The sequence below is a fragment of the Apium graveolens genome, chromosome 10 (assembly GCF_009905375.1).
Source record: "Apium graveolens cultivar Ventura chromosome 10, ASM990537v1, whole genome shotgun sequence".
In the NCBI taxonomy this organism is placed as follows: Eukaryota; Viridiplantae; Streptophyta; class Magnoliopsida; order Apiales; family Apiaceae; genus Apium; species Apium graveolens.
In genome coordinates this window covers 139,143,287-139,161,913 of record NC_133656.1, presented here as the reverse complement: position 1 = coordinate 139,161,913, position 18,627 = coordinate 139,143,287, and the positions used below count along the sequence as shown (strand labels likewise).

Here is an 18,627-nt window from a genome sequence, read left to right as displayed (position 1 = left end):
ATTTCAGAAAGAACATTAAGAGAAACCTCAGTAACAGTACTTGACACTTCACCATCTTCTTCCTCATCCAATATTTTCATTACTTCCCTATCTACTGATTCATCTATTAACATGAACGTGTAATGCTCATTTTTACAGACATGGCCTTGACTATATTTATCTCCACACTTATAACAGAGATGATTATTTTTTCTGTATTGAAACTCTTCAGGTGTAATCTTCTTAAACACGGTGCTAGCAGTAGGTTTCTTCTCCTCTTCACTCTCACTCTTTTTCTCCCCAGTTAAAATATTTTTTCCCCAATTTGAGTTTCCCGGCTCTTTAACCTCATGTTTTTTAACTAAAACTTCAATAGTTTGCTCCTGGAACTGTCTCAATAGCATCCATCAAAGTCTTAGGTTTCATTAACCTAACCATAAGTTTCAACTCACTCTTCAATCCAGAAATGAAACTAGACACAAAATACCCTTCTCCTAATTTCTCATTCTTGCACAGTATCAGTGCTTTAAGCTCCTCAAATTTCTCGACATAATCCAAAACAGAACTAGTTTGTATGAGTTTATTAAACTCTTCTTGAACATTCAATCCCCCCATTTTACCAAATCGTTTATTAAAGAATCACAAAACTCCGTCCAAGAAACCTTCCGTTAACCATCTTAAAACTTTGGTACCAAACATCAGCCTTGCCATCCAAATACATTTTTATAAGTTCTACTTTCAGTAATTCACTAACCTGATATAGTGTAAAGAACTTGTTACATTTTCTGATCCAGTTTCTTGGATCATCCCCAGTAAAACTTGGTATCTCCAATCTTGGTTGATGCCCAAATTGTGGCCTCCATGTCTTCTCTCTGTTGCTTGTTCCTTCATCTTCACTTCGAATCTTGATAGTACCAGAACTTGGAGTTTTCAAGAGAGGAATGCGATCGACCCAAGTCTCTCCATCTCTCCCGACCACTTTCTCTAGATTACCGTTCTTGATAACCCCATTAATCTTGGCAGTAATCCTCTCTTCAATTGACGTATTATAAGCTTCTATCTTCGCGTTGCAACCAGATATCAATAACATCAACCGGTCCATCTTGTCAATCAATCGATTATCCAGATTTGAGTTATTTTCTGCAATCTTTTTATGACAAACATTACTCATTTCTTGTATCCTTGATTCTATTTCTTTCCATTGTTCTTTAGAAGATCTTGAACGCGTAGTGCTAGTCATAATGTCTCAGAGAAATCAAGAATCGAAAGCTCTGATACCAAATGTCAAGAACACGCTAATGATCCTGACTAACCACTCGAATTATACTAGAAATGTGTATGATTTATTAAGAACAATTGTGTTTACAGAGAAGGTGTGTATCAGAAGGTTACAAGATAAGAAAGGAGGAAGAACAGAACTTGCACAAAGCACTACAACATAATCGAATATCCTCTCTATAAGACTAATCAGCTATATATTCTAATTCTGTTTCCCGCCTTTCTTAACTAATTCTTATTTAACCAATTAATCGGGTCGAGTCATGACATTATCATCCAGTTTAAAATGCTTCTTACATCTTTAATTGGGCCATTAAGATTGGCCCAACCAAGTCAACATTTTGGTCTATAATATCATCTTCGGTATTCGATTTACAGAGTTATAAACCACCCAAACCCAATTCCAAACAGTTTTGTTACAGGCCCAACAATTCCAACCCAGAATGATGAACATATAGATTTTTTAAAAATAAAACAAAAGATGGCAAGAGATAGTATGAAGTTTAAAATAAAAATTCATATACATAAAGAGAAAGCCAACCTCTGCGCTTCATATGAAATAAACTATACATAATTCTCCAAAACGAAAGATCAAAGATTTAATGCTTTTGTATTGTAAGAATGAGCAAATTATACTCTCCCAGGCAGCGAATGTGTCGAAATGCATTTACAAGAAAATTTATGGTTACTTTGTGGGCACCTTGATTAGAGATGATCAGAAAAAATAATTACAAAAACTTTAAAAACCCATCACTCAGTTGATCAGCCCACCCTAGGGCTGCAGGAGTTCACCACCTCGAAGGCAATGCCCCTGCTGTAAAGGGCAGGAAATAGCTAGGTATGAACGATCTAAGATGTTAGGTTCCATAGGAGCCACGGAAAATCCAGCTGATGGGAGTACTCCAATTGTTGAATGCGGATTAGTGCTGCAAAAGAATGAGTATAGCTCGGTAATGACTGAAGAAAATTTGCTAATTGTAAAAAATAATGATAAAAAACCCTGTAATATAACATATTAGACATGAAGAATGGAACTTGAAAGTGTCTTTTGGCAACCACCTAATCATAACCAAGTGAACAGAGTTATTCAATCACATTGTATGCTATGTGTCAGCGTATCAACCAACCTGAAAGATAATGATAAAGACTCCAGGGGTGCAGAAACTCTATTGGGAGCATCAGGAAGGAAAGACCAGAAAACTGGAAAGAAGCAAACTTGATTAGTTTAGACTTTTAGGTTACCTAATTATATAGTTATTTTAATTTGTTCCTCATATATCTCTACAAACTCGTTCTTGATAAATTGAAGTTTATATTTACCTGAGTGTTGTGGGTTATCAATTAAAGCAGGGCAGATCAGAACTTCCTACATACAAAGGTTCACAAATGATCACTTTTATTGCCAATAAAGAGCAACATATCAGATAGTTCCTAATGCTCATATTATCAAGTCCTAATTAAAATTACAAACACACCTCGCCTGGATTTTGACTTTTGTGGACTAGCCCTGCAAGAAATTCCACGGCTAAGATAGGTTAGAAGCTTTAGATATTCTTATGTATGTATATACTTAATAGAACCAATGCTCCAGAAATCCATAACATATCTACACGCTAACATCCTTTATATGTCAAAATCATGGAAAAGGGGATGAAATATTACCAAAATGACCCCAGAAATTAATTGGATAAATATCAATTATCTCATGTATACCACACAAATGAATTATACAATATAAAAAAAATTATTACCATAGTCTGAAACACTCGAATTTACACCCAGAGTTAAACCAAGAAAATTATCTTCTGTTTTCTTGCCAAGGCCCCCAAGGCTCAACTCAAGATTTGGCTTGTCATCTGCAAAAGATACCAGCTCAGATTTTAAGACAACCCATGTATAAAACAATCCACGAGGTGGAGCAATGGATCGCAAAGTGAACTTACCTATATTACTTAGCTTCAACTGTAGTGGATCACCAAGAGGGCGAGGAATCCACATGTTAACCTATCATTAACATGTGTTAGCAGCTTATAGTTTTTATAAGTAACAATTTAGACAGATCTCTAAACATCAATTACCGAGAAAAAGGGATGTTGTAAGCATTGCTCTGCAGTTGGCCTCTTTAGTGGGTTCCATGAACAAAGTTGCTACAATAGTTGAATATGACATCAATACTGAATCTAGTCAATCCACTACTGAATAGAAAACACTATACGTACGGTTCCTACCTTGATCAAGTCAATAGCTTCCAAGCTTGCATTCGGAATAATGTCAGATAGATTTGCAGGCATAATCTACCAAAACGACGACAAAATACAACTTGATGAGAGAATAAATGAAAAAGGATCTAGGTTTTTACTAATTTGTTTCAATTGAACAACTAACCTCTGAATAACAAACATTAACCAGTCCTACAGTATTTCTACAGTCAGGAAAGGCAGTCCAATCTGGTGCACCAAAAATACAGCATATTTTGTACAGTTGATCTATTTCACTGCCACGAGATACATCAAATTCAATAAAATGTTTTAGAACATTAAACAACGTAAAACTATGACCGAATATATATATATATGAACTCGGATCAATCTTTTGTTCAATCGCACCGTACACAGATAAAGCAACATGAAAAAAGAGAAATAGGGAACAATATTTGCAAAGCAAGACGGGGCAGTGTGTCAATATTATAAGAAATCACCTTTCTCCAGGGAAAATTGGGCTCAAAGTGAAGAGTTCAGCGAGAATTGCACCAACTGCCCACATGTCTGCAAGTAGTCTAAGGGTCACTGATTGGGTTCAAGGACAAATTTAAACAAGTCTTGAAGTTTTGAATCCAAGAAAAGAATGTGCAGATAGATCTCAATATAACAACATTCAATTATTGAAGTTCATGCCACTAACATAGGATGCTGGTTTATACTCGATATAGAACATGTTATGTGTCCCGTTACCCATATGAAAAATATTTAAATTCTATTGATTTTAACTGCAGCATGTAGATCATCAAAATCAACTAAACTTTTATTAAAAGGAACATCAAATAACATAAATAAACAGCATGCTAACTGTTAAAAGGCTTTAGACTTGCTATGACAAAAACATAGAACTGTAGATTACATCAAATGTATTATTAGAAAGATAGCAGGGAACTCGGTATTTCATTTTAAGAATAAGAACGATGCTCTGAAGAAAAGAACACCTTCTGATCCTGGGAGTATTCATGATTAAAACAAAGGGGGAGACTGATGAACATATTAGCTAATCATACAACTCGATCATTTATTAATACATATCCCACTGAAACATATGCCACTTAATTGATTTATAGGACCCTCGCGAGATTGATCTCCATGATTCCAAGTGTTTGGCTATTTATAAAACCGGCAGCCCAGAAAAGGAGCATAGCATTATTGTGAATTGCTAAGATCAATCTCAGTCACAAGGGAAAATGTAAAATGAAGACGTTTATAGAAAGATAGGTTAATAAAGCACCGCCACCAAGTTTTTCAGTAATCGAATCTAATAAAGAAGTACTTGCACCCATCAGCATATAATGTAACACATACTTTAAAAAGTTTTCCAAACAGATGAGAGAAAGGTCTATACCAATAGAAGGAGTGTATGATAGAGCCTGCAACAAGACCTCTGGTGCTCGATACCTTACAAAAAACATCAAAAAATAAAATACATAAATTTAGACCGCATGCATGGTCCATTGCAATCTGAAAAATGTCAATTCTGGGGGCTGAACTTAATAGGCTGAAAACACAGCATTAGTATAACGACCTACCACCGGGTAGAAACATAATCAGTATATGGCGGTGATGATGAAACTTCCCTAGCCAGTCCGAAGTCAGCAATTTTGAGACGGTCATCCGTCACAAGCAAATTCTCTACAACACAGAAATGTGATGATTATCCGATAATAAATTGATTCCATATGGTCAAAAGACAAAAATAATCCTCAGAGGATGTTAACATATTGTCAAGGGAAAAAAGTATACCAGGCTTCAAGTCCCGATGAAAATATCCATTTCTATGCATGTGTACAAGTCCCAGCAGCATCTGATGCATCAAATGTTTTATCTCTGCCTCTGTGAAGGGTCTTTGACGGTCTCTCATTATTTGGTACAAATTAAGCTCCTGCAAGCCATAACAGCTATTGTATTAAGATTAAGATGTTAATATCATTTAGTTTTTGTAAGTCTAGTTTGTAAATTAGGGGCTATATTAATAGAGCAGAAGTTTAGCAAGAGCACTAGGAAGTGAGAGCTATTACTAGTCTCAAGATAAAGGTAAAAGAAATTACTACTCATTGACAAATAACCTAGAAATTAGTGCAATCATCTCATCTTCATAGAGTTTGTTTACTTCAAAGTAAAGATTTGATAAAATTTTCATCAATATAAATTACCACAATTTTTTTAACATAAAACAGTGATTTGTGAGGGAACAAGTGCAGTCAATTATAATCTATGTTACTCGGACTCGGCTAGAAGTGTCCGACATGGACACGTGTCCAAGTATCGGACTCGGCAACATTATGAAAAATATATATGTTTTTTGCCTAAATTAAGTGTCCGAGTCCGAGTGTCCATGTCCAAATGTCGAGTGTCCGACACGGGTACTCGAAGGTAAAATGAAGAGTCCGAATAACATAGATTATAATGGAAAAGAAATTACATGCTATCCAAATCCTTCTGCAAGTTAATAAATATCAAATGGCACAAATTTATTATTATTTAAAAAATTCTGAAAGATAACATTATGAGGAAAAACTTACCATGTATTCAAAAATAAAGAATAGCTCGTTATTTTCTCTGACTATTTCCTTCAACTTTATTATGTTAGGATGATTCAATTTACGAAGGGCCTGCACCAAATAAGAGAAAGTAGTCACAAAGACAGACATAGCTCACAAGTTTCCAATCAGTTTTACAATATTATATCAATACTAAGAAATTATATACAACATGCATAAGAAAATCAATGTAAGGGGCCAATTGTCAAATATAAATAGTCAGTGCTGCATAATTTAAGAGTTAAAGTATCACACAGGTTGATTTACGCATGATTTCTTACAGAGCCCAGATAAATAGGTGAATGAAAAATCATTAGATGAATGATTCACCTTAATCCAATTCAGTTTCATTCACTCTTAAAAATGAACCCCAAGTGATGAAACTGTTAAAGAAAGATGAGAAACTGCGTATACCTTAACTTCCCGCAGATTAATGCACTCGTCCCAAAAATAAAATTTCCTCTTCATTTTCTTCACTGCAACCTATAGAAACATAATGATGTCAAAACAGATATAGTCAAAAAGATCAGACAACTGTAAACCTCCAGTCTGTTGAAGTGAATATCCTTACAATTTCATATGTCTCCAGGCAAATGGCCTCATATACACTTCCACAAGTTCCATCTCCAAGTTCTTTTGTAATTTTATATCTGAGGAATTTTTTGGACCAAGAAATATATTTTACAGTGATTAGAAAATTAAATTACTTATATGCATATAATCATATGAGTATAAGCTTGTTATGAAACACACCTTTCCATTTTTGGTTTGGGAGAAACTGTCAATCAAATTCTCAATGGACTTCTAAAGTCCAAATAGCGGTTTCAATACTATTATAACAATGTTCCTCATTTGCTTGTAAAAATACATTAGTACTTAACGGTAGCATAAAATACAAAATATCATTGCAGTATTTACGCTGGGAATAATTGAAAATCCGCCAAAAATCTATCAACATGCTTAGGTGCAGCCTCTAAAAGCTGCAATTAACCGATAACATCTAAATCAGTGCGATTTCATGAGAGCAAACGTCTTTTTTTTCCCAACTACTTCAAACAAAACCCATCTGCAAAATAAATTGTAATCCATTGTCAATAACAATAAGTAAAAGCAAGATTTTAACTAAACACAAATTAAAAAAGATTACAGGCTTACTACAGTTTTTTCGTTACAGAAACTAATCAAATTAACCAAAATTAACATAATCAACTAGTTTAACATGCCAAAAGAACTCCACTAGACAAAAAGATTCAATATTTAAAAATTAAACCTCTAATCTATCAACTACATTCAGATAAAATCACAATAAAAATCAAAACTTTTAATCAAGAACATATAATTCAAGCAAAAATACAATCTTTACACTTAAAGAGAACAAGAGGCTACAGTCTTGATCAAGAAAACAATACAACTACACTGAAAATAATTAATTACACAAGAAAATAATCTCAACCCACCAAGAATCACACACAGATTACATTATACAATATACAAATATCAAGAAATTTAAAATCCTGGGCACAACTAATTCTTATCAACAGAATTATAATATATACACAACATATGTGTGTATGTATATGTAAAAGAAACTCACCGAATGTGTAAAGAACTATGGTTTGCTGCAGTTTATTCCATTGCAAGATTTTACAGAGAGAGAGAGAGATGTTAGCGAGAGAGAGAGAGAGAGAGTTAAGAATAATAAAAAGAATGGGATCAAACAATGCAATTGCAAAAACGTTGAAAACAATTGCAGCAGATTAATGGTGTTTTGGATTGTAATATAATGGCAAAAATAATTTGTAGAAGAAGAGAAGCAATTTCATATTTTCTTACTATATTATTATTTTTTATAATATTTATATTTCTTTAATAGTGTGAAACAAATTGGAGTATTTTTTACAGGAACAATTGCGTGATGGTGGGTATAGAAGTGGGCCCCACAAAGACTTTCTTAATTTATTTTTATATTAATATTTTGAGATTTGTTTGAGTCACAGCTCTGTGTGAAAGCTGTATTGTTGTGTTTGACTAAATTACCCTTGTAAGATTTCTTTTTGTGTTCGTTTGTTTGGAGAATTTAGCTTTTCGTAAGGGGTAATATAGGGATTTTCCAATTATGCTTTTTGTTTGTTATGTGTGTAATATTGTGGTGACAAGATAAGAAGGATGAGCGTGAATGCAATATGCTTGTGGTGTACTTATCCTATATCTAATACTATTAAATAGAGATTATTAGTTTTAAATGGAATATTAATTTTATATATCTCTTGGGATATTGGAATATGCTTGATTTCCTATGTGCGTATAGGAATATCAGATCACCGACTATAAAACACAAATGAGAACTTATTTTTTATCCTTCCATACGAATTGCAAAATTTGTTAGGACATGTGCTCATTTATAATTCGTAAAATATACAAATTTATAATTCATAAAATATACAAGTCTAATCATCGAAAAAGCACCGCATAATCAACATCTGAATAAATCATTTTTTGAGATAGGAGAACAAGTACCTTTCTTTCTTGTAGAACTGCGATTAAGCTAACAGGTTACCATTCGTTGTAACAAAATAGCTTAGCTTAATAAATGTAACCATTACAGTGATACAACAATGTCACAAGAGAGTACCCTTCATTTACATTCAACAAATGAAATAAGGTTTTCTCCATCATTTCTAAGTGCCTGAATCGATATATAAAACTGAACTATCCTAGAATTGAAGATCACAAAATTCTATAAATATTCTCCGGTCTGTAAGAAGATCAGGACTAAGCTTCCTGCTTCTTGCTTGCTCATCGTGTATTCATGGTGTCTTTCTTGTATATCTAAGAATAATGAGTGTTCATCATTTTCGATTTACTCTCCAGTTACTTGCTTGCTCCTTTTCTTCTTGCTCCCACTCAGTTCCCTTGACTTCTTTCTCTTAACAGGTTGTGGGTCTTCCACGCCCTCGTCTGATGTGAGCGTCTTTTTCTTCTTGCTCCCACTGAGTTCTTTGGATTTCTTTTTCTTGACAGGTTTTGGGTCTTCCTCGCCCTCGTCCATGAGGGTCTTTTTCTTCTTGCTCGCACTGAGTTCTTTGGACTTCTTTTTCTTGACAGGTTGTGGATCTTCCTCGCTTTCGTCTAAAGTCTCATCAAGTTCTAGAGCCACGTTTGGAGGTATTGGGGCATCAGAACCAACTTCTGGGAAACACAATGACAAATAACTTAGTTAGCAACTGAAACTTAACACTACAACTACTACTGAAACAAGTAAATAACATATGTGATGTTCTAATCGCTGCAATGAAGATGTAACTGAGAGTTAATATTATGTGAAGAATTCTTCTGATTGGTGCGGTGGTGCCATATGAAGCATTAGCTTTCCTTTCCAAGATGACATGCTTAGAAATCACGATTTCTTCAAAATTTGAGAAGGATCACAAGATCAAATTCCCTGGACATGTTGATGATTCTTTGATCTAGAAGACTAGAATCTTCCTTCACCCTAACAATTAATGCTAAGACTGTCACGCGTGGTGATGCATTTGTAAGAAGAACCACGATATACTACACGTGTCCATCCCAACATGGTGTGCAACTATTACTCCTCCACCCACATTGAAAGAGTCATTTAAAATTGTTGTGCATTTGCAAAATCCTAGAATTTGAAAATGCATGTTTTCACCTTGTCACCGATATAATGAGATGAATCAGCATGCGGGATAATCTAAAATGAAAGATAGTATATACGCACGCATAAACTTACCTTCATCATTAAATTGTGAATCAAGAACCACACTTGTTAGATGCTGCTTAAGGAAGACCTGCATCAAAAATAACCATCTAAATAGATATTGGAACATTCTAAAGTGATCTATAAATATGCTACACAGCTATCTGCTGACTGACTAGTACTATCACTGCCATCTGCAGCACTTTCTTCATTGTGGCAATAGATAGGAAAGCACACCTATCTTTCTCCCAGAAGCTTATAATCATTTACTTAAGAAGTTAAAAATTATAATTGAATGTGCTATATATAAACCTTCATAATGAGGAAATGAAACAAACTCTTTTTGTAACCTTTTACTTTCCTCTACACTGGAAGATAACATTAAAAACATTAAAATTAAAATCATATTTAAGTCAAACTTATAGCCTACCGCAGAAAGAAGTTGACGAGACTCGGTATCCCAAAAACGCAAGTACCTGTCCAGGCCTGTACAAAAAGTCATGGTTAACGATTTTATTTTGAATAACATCAAATATAATTGAAAAATGATAATAACCAAGAAGAAAAAAAAAAACTTCTGAACAAACAATAAAATAGAAGTCCATGAAAAAGCACAAGAACTTTTGTTCACCCCGGAACTTACCGCATGAAGCCAGCACTGGAAGCTCCGGATGTCTGGCTATCGATTTAATACTTCCAGAGCATTTTCCCGAAAAGCGACCAAGTAGTTTTCCTATGATAAACCCACTAAAATGGTGAGAAGAAATAATAGGTGACATATGGGCTACTATCATTCTTTAAAGGTACTGCAATATAAAGTCAAATTCAATGTTATATCATTATACAAATATCATTAAATTTTTGATAAACTAAATTTATATTTAATAATGTACAGATAAGTGTTCAAGCTATAGAAAAATAGAAGTGAAATCTGTTCACAGTAATATACCTGTGCGTATGTCAAAAGAAGCAAGGTCTCCTGATCCGTTACCCACATAAACTTTTCTACCATCTAGATCTTCAGTTACTGCTGTAATGGGGGCCTCCAGAAAATCAAAAGAGATAACAGGTCTTCTCTGAGCTGAAATATCATAGAGGCGCACCTAAAAATGATAGGTAAGGTTAATCTTTGTAGACAAACAACATAAAATTATCGTGAAACTGAATAATATAGTATAAGAAACATAATATGTCTCTCTATCAAGAGAACAAAGTTTATAAGAACAAAAAAGGAAAAAATGTAAAGCATCATCCTTTCAAACTTAGTAAATCACACATTAACTCAAGAAACAAGATATCAATCATAAAAAACACAAGGCATATCAGCTCAATGTTATATTATCAGCAAAATAACATAAACATAAATCATATTGTTTCTTCTAAGCAAATATCTACTACAAGGGATGAGAAAACTTGTATTATCAGCAAGAGCTTCAGAAATATTGAGACACTAGCCTGCGTGAACCTTCAGAAGTCAAAAACCAGATTCTAAGGTCCAAATGCCAATTCATTATTAGACATTATACACGAGTAGGGGTATCCCTGGCAATGAACGAAGTTCTATCAAACTCTGCCTACTCCCTGATATCACCACCCTCCGTCCTATTAACCTGATTGCTAACTTGTTCTTGACCTAATGCCTTATATTTTTTGAGTCGGGATAAATAACATGGGGCTGAAATTCCATAACCACTTTGTAGTAAATATTTTACAAAAAAAATGGTATTGTCCAGAAGGCACTATAAGATATAAATTATTTACCAATGAATAACTTTGCAGTTCTATCCTCAGATATTGATTGCTGGAATCTCTCCCAATGCAACTGCTCGACAATAAGAGAAAACTTTGGGAAGTTTTACCTGGTGATAATTGGTGCCTGTTACCAATTTCCTGTGATCATCCTTATCCAAAAATGTTGCTGACGTAAACCAAGTAGGGGTGAATATATCGAGATTATTTTTGGGAGGCTGCACAAAATAGAGTAAGATAGTCGACGCCAGTGTGAATTTTACTTAGACAAACAAAACAGTTAAGAGCCAGGACTATAGAACTTACTGATTTCGCTGTCCAAATTCTAGTGCGCTTTTCAAGATCCCAGACATTCACTTCAATTCTCTTCCTGAGTTAAAAATAAAGATCAGTAATAGTATCTGAAGTAAAGCTGCTTATACTAAAAGTGGCAATAATACACTCACCCGCCAAATAATGCGTAGTTTTCATTTTCATCAACTTTAGAGCACAAAACATCTCCAGAACCACATACTGTCCACGTCAATGGAGTAACATCCCCCGATGAGAGTTCAACAGACCTCAAAACAACACGACCTTTTTTTGAGCATGAAAGCAAGGTACATGACCTAAAATCCAAAACAGATAGGTAATACAAATGACATCAACAACCTGCTAATGCAATATATATTCTGGATAAAGAGCTTCAGTCTCCACGCTTTTAAATAGTTTCAAATGTAGAAAATAGAGCAAATAATTTCGACCAGTACATGCTGGTATACAAAGTAGTAGATTGTAAAATCCTCTCTGGTAAAATCCTGCCCTGCCCTGACCTGACCTTTGTTTTTAAAAGAAACTTCTTGGATATAGATATAAAATATACATATATATATATAACAAATATAATTATACATTTAATTTAAGCCTAAAAAGATGGCTACATCGTATATCATGACATTTCAGTATTATAACAATTTTAATGATTGAAGAATTGAGACTCTAATGCACCACACAAATTCCACAAACCTCATCCCCCATATTTTTTTGGTCTTCCCTCTACCATCATTTCTTTCACCTTTAATTTTGCTTACAATTTTTTATTCCTTCCCTTAGTATCAGACAGAAAATAGGAGTTTTTCAAAAAAAACTCACCAAATTATGTGCAATTAAACATGTAATCTGAAAGAAATATATCAGTTTAGTGAATAATGATCTGTATGAGCATTAAGTCGAAATTAATTTCCAAAACTAAGGTATTTTCTTTTTAATTTTAATTTTTACTATGTTGTGGATTTAGAAGATGAATGTAGGATGAAAAAACAGATAACATTTGATTATTTGTATCATATCAGTCAACAGCAGATGCCACTGAGTTAATAACACATGCATGAGCAAAACCTAGATACGGAAGCATGGGAGCTTTACAGATGGTAACGATTTCATATCAGCCATACATTGAGAACCAGAACTTCATAATAAACCATATAACCCATTACAAATGGTAACGATTTCTTATCAGCCATACATTGAAAACCAGAACTTCATATGTTCTTCTTTCTTCTTTGTTTATATAAACTTTGTTAGTTAGCGCGAAAATCTAACATTTAATTCAATCTACATATTGCATACAAGGAACAAAGAGGGCATCACATAAATGACTAAGTTTATTTACAAGTTTTTCCTAAATTGTTGTAGCTTAAAGTATTGAAAAAGAAATCTTGAGCTAGATGAACCTAATTCTACTGGTAAAGATTATACAGCAGCCTTACAATGGGCTTTGTTACTTTCAAATAATTATCAGCATGCTGACAGTGGTAACTCTAGATTGGTTCAACACAAGAACCTGCGATGATACTGTAGTTCAATTATCACGACAAGTAGCAGTCTGCCTTGGGTGAAAAATCTTTGAGAAAATGAGTAGCTTTACTTTATTTTCTCTACTAAAATTTGTCCATATTAAGTCTACGTAAAGAAAAAAGTATACCTGGATGTTGATTGCAACTTTTTCCTCTTGAACAAATGCAAACCAGAAACGGGATCGTCTTCTGGTTCACCATCAACTTGACTACCATTGGAAAACGACAAGCGAAGATCTCCATTAACAGGACTAATTAACTCAATCTGTAGACAAATAACATCTACTTGAACAGAATTTTTATTTCAAATAACATCAGGAAAACTAATTTCCAAACAGAGGTTTAATGCTCCAACAAAAAACTCACCGAACCACACTTCCTCGCTACAGCTAACAACTGCACCATTTTAAACAGGGTCATATTTCCATATAACAAATGGTAAATAGCACACAAGAAATATTTTGAATAAACCAATACAACAGAATAACACAACAGATATTCAAAATGAAACATCAGTATAAAGCATGTGTAGCTTTTTTTATACTAATTTTTTATTTCTGCACGTCAAGATTCTGATCATTGCTAAAGAAAGCATATGAACTTTTATTGCTGTAACATTTAAAGTGCAACTACTCGTAGAAGACCAAACAATGATATCTCAGATGTGCCAAGTTTACTATTATGTATGGATAATGTAGAGTAGCATCCAAACCAAGTGTTTGGTGCCCTAATGCATCAACACCCTCTCCCCCTTATGGAGGTCAAGGGATGCTATTAAGGATATATGTGATTGTGTGAATTTATATATGTAAATGTTGTAACTACCAAAAGATAAAACAGCACACAAACGAATTTTACTAGGGCAAGCCATAAACACAAAACACAATAGAAAACAAAGGAACAGAAAATAGGCAGCAATCAAAGTGACAGTCATACATACAGGATCAAATTCACGGTCATCAATCGAAGCAGCAAGCACATATTTAGAGGAATCAGGGTCACCCCATCTCTCCACCACTTTAGCTACGCCATTTTCCTTACCACGAGCTTCGACAACTACATTTATGCAAAATAACAATAAGTAACACACCCATACATACATTTATAAGCAAAAGGGTACTAATATTCAGAGCTCAACAACTACCTATATGCACAACAACAATAAAACATGCACTTACAAATGTATAAGCAGAAAGGTACTAAAGATTGGACCTTTAGTAAGACCCAGATCATCAAATGCTTAATATATACATAAATATATGTAAATTAACAGAAGGGTAGCAAAGATTGAATCTTTAATAACACCCAGTAGAGAAGATTGAATCTTTAATAAGACCCAGAGCATCAAATGTGACATAATATACAAACATATAAGTAAATTAACAGAAGGGTGGTAAAGATTGAATCTTTAATAAGACCCAGAACATCAAATGTTACATAATACACATAAATTAACATAAGGGTGGTAAATATTGAATTTTTAATAAGACCTAGAACATCAAATTATAGATATATACATATTTGTATGTAAATAAACAGAAGGGGGAAAGAAAGATTGAACCTTTAATAAGACCAAGAACATCGAAAGTGAGGGCTCGAATTGGGGGGCAGCCAGGACACTCAACAACACTTGTTCTGGGCATCTTTGATGCGGCGGCAAAATATGAATTGTTTCGGGGATTGTATGTATAGGCCCTATAGGGTTTAACAAATTGTAAGCTTTTGTCCCACACTCATGATTAAAACCCTTAAACCCCCATCTTTTACTTCATAGTAATTTACTTCCCTAAAAAAAGAACAAAATAATTTTCTTTGCTTGTAAATAGCATGAATAAATTATAATATATTTTATTTTGTTATTTATATATGTATATAATTTTAAATATTATGAAAATTAATTATAGTACATAAAAGATAATAACATAAAATAATAGAGTATATTTTAATATATTTTTATCACGTATCTTTACTATATTTCTTTAAATTAAATAATATATATGTTTAAATATAATATGTTTAAATCTCCGATTTAAAGGTGATGACCTTCTTTAATAATAACATTTTAAAAAAATGATATCGCAAACTGGTGCCCCTATTTACCCGCATGATATATCAAAATTTCTCTTGCTGCAATATGTAATACGGCAGGACTCTATTTGTTATTGTGACATAGCAAACTGTTTATTGTAATAAGTAATATGACAATTCGTTCCATGTATCACCTTAATACGTCATTTTATCTTTCGTGCCTAAAAATTAATACGTGACAACTTTAGTTTCGTTTTCAACGGAAAGGAGTTTAACGAAAAACCATTGATGTATGATTTCATATACCGTGTTATACATAAATTAATTTAAACTTCTTGTTGTACAATTTATGGCTGAGTGGAATATGTTGTGCCCGCAATCTCGCATGGTCTCGATTTAAGGCCCATAAGGAGATTGGGCCCAAATGGCGTGGATTAAGACATGATTGAGTTTTAGCCCAAAGATGGATGGCTTTGGAGGTACTTACACTAAGGTGCAACGTACCATGTGAAGTTGCATCTTATTAGGAAAGATTTTCCATACTATATGAAGTTGCAAACCAGGAGAGGAGGTTAAAGCTAACTAGCAGAGGTTCAACTGGATTTTGGGAAGGCGGACATGGTCATGGAAGGTGTTGTTTCCCAACAGGTGAAGCCTTGGTCAGGCAGGTGAGGTGTTGAAAGCACCATGATAGCTGGTCAGGATGGAGAGATACTAGAACAGGGGTTTCAGCGTACCTCTCAGGGCAAAGTCAGTATTTAACAAGAATTATACCTCCTAAAATTAAGGATGATGGACTCTATATTCAAGAAATGACTTCCTAATGCATTTCTACCACTAAAAATGTGGTGATAACTACTAATTAAAGGATATATACATGGTTTAGTAGATAATTACAAGGAATTATGGATTAATACTCACTTTATTTTACAAGCATCATGTAGAAATTTGAGCAATACGCATTTTTGGCCATGCCCCATGGCGTGTAAGACTTACTCCACCTCCCATGCCCAAAAACCTTGCAAACTCAATCCGAAAAAATGTCAAACCTCTCCATGCACTCCGGCAGGCGAGCCTGGAGTTGCGCTCACGATGCAGAAACTTAAAACGAACAGATTCATTCGAATACTCGAAAACCAAGGGTAAAATCAGTTATTCCGACGATATTTATTCGGGGTGTTGTTACTTAATTACTCTCACAACATTTTGGCGCTAGAAGGAGGTATCATTATCAGTTTTAGAGAGGAAAGATGTCCGGAGATAGTTGTACCTTGAAGAACAATTGTGGTAATCTTGCAAATGAGCCCATGAACGATGTCTCAAGTAAGGATTTCATGAATCTCCTGTAGACGAGATGAAGAATCGATCTCTCAAGAAAGTATGTCAAAAAAGATGATGAATCGAAAGAAAATTCATGGCTCATCGGAGAAAATAGGTAAAAATGTATAAAAATGAAGATACAACTTTGGCATGCATGGGTTATGGTCTTGGTGAGAAGACTGAGAAAAATGGTTGGAAAGGAAGACATTTTACATTGATTACAATCTGAAAAAATAGGTTTAGACGACTCTCAGGAGCGAAGCTGAATCTCAAGCTGTTGATGGTTGTAAAAGTGATATGAATAGGTTCGAATGTGTCTCAGGCGCGAAGCTGAACCTCAAGCAGCTAATAGAGGTAAAAGGCCATCTAGATAGGACCATATAGAGATGCACAAAAGGCCCCCCGGGCCGGGCTTTGACCGGGCCTTAAAAAGCCCGGGTTTTGACCGGGCCGGGCTTTCGGAAAGTGTCAGAGCCCGTTTGGGCCCTCGAGACGGGCCTAACCGGGCTTTTTTCGGGCCGGATCGGATCAGGCCGGGATTTTTTCTAATTTAAATCGGATCGAGTATTATTAGAGATTCCGAAGAATACATATGTTAGCAACTAGATCATCATAAAAATGTATTAGTTTACATGGAATATTTGTCAGGAATATGTGTATTAGTTTGATGATAAGATAAACAAAACACTTAAGTAGAAATCTAGTGTTTGTAGCCTCAACGGATAAGACCATCTTGGCTATCCGTTGAAGGAGTAGCTTTACTTAGCAATAAGTTTAGTATTGTAGCACATTTCATTCTCTGGATTCAAGTTGTAATTCTTAGATGTTGTAGGAAATTATCAGTCATGTTGACTACTAATGGATATGCAAATAGGAGGGCTAATTGTAAATATTTCATGCCTTGTAATTTTCTATAAGTGAAGAAGTATCAACGGATATTGAAGACCTTCAACGGATAAGAAACAAAGCTTCAATGGATGTCTCTAATGCTTCAATGGATAATATCCATCAACGGATAAGTGCTTCAACGGATAAAGACTTCAACTGATAATGCATCAACGGATAAAGCTTCAACGGATAAAACCTCAACGGATAAAGCATCAACGGATGAAAGCTTCAACGGATGCTTAGTTCATTAGCAGTTGATAGTGACAATTCACAAGCTGACAGAGGCACATGGGTTGACAGAGACAAACTGAAATGTGGAAGCCTCTAGGAGGAATCAAGAAAATGCAGCATTTCTATTCTGATGCAAACAAGGGAGTATTCAAAGATTCACAGATTATCCTAGATTGCATTGGATAGAGAAATGAAGAAGAAACATGTGAATAATCTTTTTAATTGTAGTTTACATTTTTGTCTTCACTTGTAAACTTGGTGATATATAAACCAAGTAGCAGCTAGTAATTAGACAAGAATTTTCAAGAGCTGTTTAGAAATATCCAGAGAGAAAATCATCTAGTTTGTACTAGGAAGCAGCTGTGATTTAATTCTTTGAATCACAGATTTTCTGAAATAATACATCTCTGGTGGAACAACAAATCCACCAGAAAAGTTTTTAAGTTCTTTGTGTTCTTTACATTTGTGTTTGAATATATATCTGTATGTATTAACTTCAAGCAATTCACACATTTGTTCTCAAAAACACTTAGCCTTAGAAACTGCTCAAAACTTGAAAAAGTTTTGAGATTTACATTCAACCCCCCTTCTGTAAATCTCATTGTTAGTCCACTGGAAATAACAATTGGTATCAGAGCAAGCTCTTAACATTCAAAGAGTTTAAAGATCTATTCTGCTAACATCATGAGTAAGAAGGATATTGGTGTAAAGATTCCAATCCTGGAAAGAGATAACTATCATCACTGGAAAGTGAAGATGCATTTACATCTTCTCTCTCAAGATGAAAGCTACATCAA

General features: G+C 34.3%; 2 protein-coding genes across 5 annotated transcripts; both read right to left on the bottom strand.

Annotated features, from left to right (window-relative positions):
- Positions 1-1,754: 1,754 nt before the first annotated feature.
- Positions 1,755-7,898, bottom strand: LOC141693168 (serine/threonine-protein kinase MHK). Of its 2 annotated transcripts, none has more exons than XM_074498185.1 (18): positions 7,653-7,898; positions 6,812-7,124; positions 6,630-6,708; positions 6,473-6,541; positions 6,041-6,130; positions 5,262-5,400; positions 5,048-5,150; positions 4,864-4,916; positions 3,956-4,022; positions 3,643-3,751; positions 3,486-3,551; positions 3,336-3,404; positions 3,201-3,261; positions 3,009-3,113; positions 2,733-2,782; positions 2,578-2,623; positions 2,385-2,457; positions 1,755-2,183 (listed from the first exon to the last, which is right to left on the bottom strand). In XM_074498185.1, exons 2-18 carry the CDS (start codon positions 6,817-6,819, stop codon positions 2,030-2,032), a joined length of 1,341 nt encoding a protein of 446 aa, XP_074354286.1. In that variant the 5' UTR covers positions 6,820-7,124; positions 7,653-7,898; the 3' UTR covers positions 1,755-2,029. The 2 variants fall into 2 exon arrangements, with proteins under 2 accessions (XP_074354286.1, XP_074354287.1); XM_074498186.1 differs by having other exon boundaries at positions 2,733-2,764; positions 7,653-7,897.
- Positions 7,899-8,621: 723 nt separating this feature from the next.
- Positions 8,622-15,099, bottom strand: LOC141693103 (uncharacterized). Of its 3 annotated transcripts, none has more exons than XR_012563013.1 (13): positions 14,925-15,099; positions 14,304-14,419; positions 13,730-13,759; positions 13,492-13,628; positions 11,975-12,136; positions 11,835-11,898; positions 11,639-11,746; positions 10,729-10,882; positions 10,423-10,512; positions 10,210-10,265; positions 9,813-9,870; positions 9,363-9,731; positions 9,108-9,247 (listed from the first exon to the last, which is right to left on the bottom strand). XR_012563013.1 is itself a non-coding variant. In XM_074498112.1 (12 exons), the coding sequence occupies exons 1-12, from the start codon at positions 15,004-15,006 to the stop codon at positions 8,919-8,921; spliced, it is 1,386 nt and encodes a 461-aa protein (XP_074354213.1). In that variant the 5' UTR covers positions 15,007-15,094; the 3' UTR covers positions 8,622-8,918. The 3 variants fall into 3 exon arrangements, 1 of the variants encoding a protein (XP_074354213.1); XR_012563014.1 differs by having other exon boundaries at positions 9,363-9,704; XM_074498112.1 differs by lacking the exon at positions 9,363-9,731 and having other exon boundaries at positions 8,622-9,247; positions 14,925-15,094.
- Positions 15,100-18,627: the final 3,528 nt, after the last annotated feature.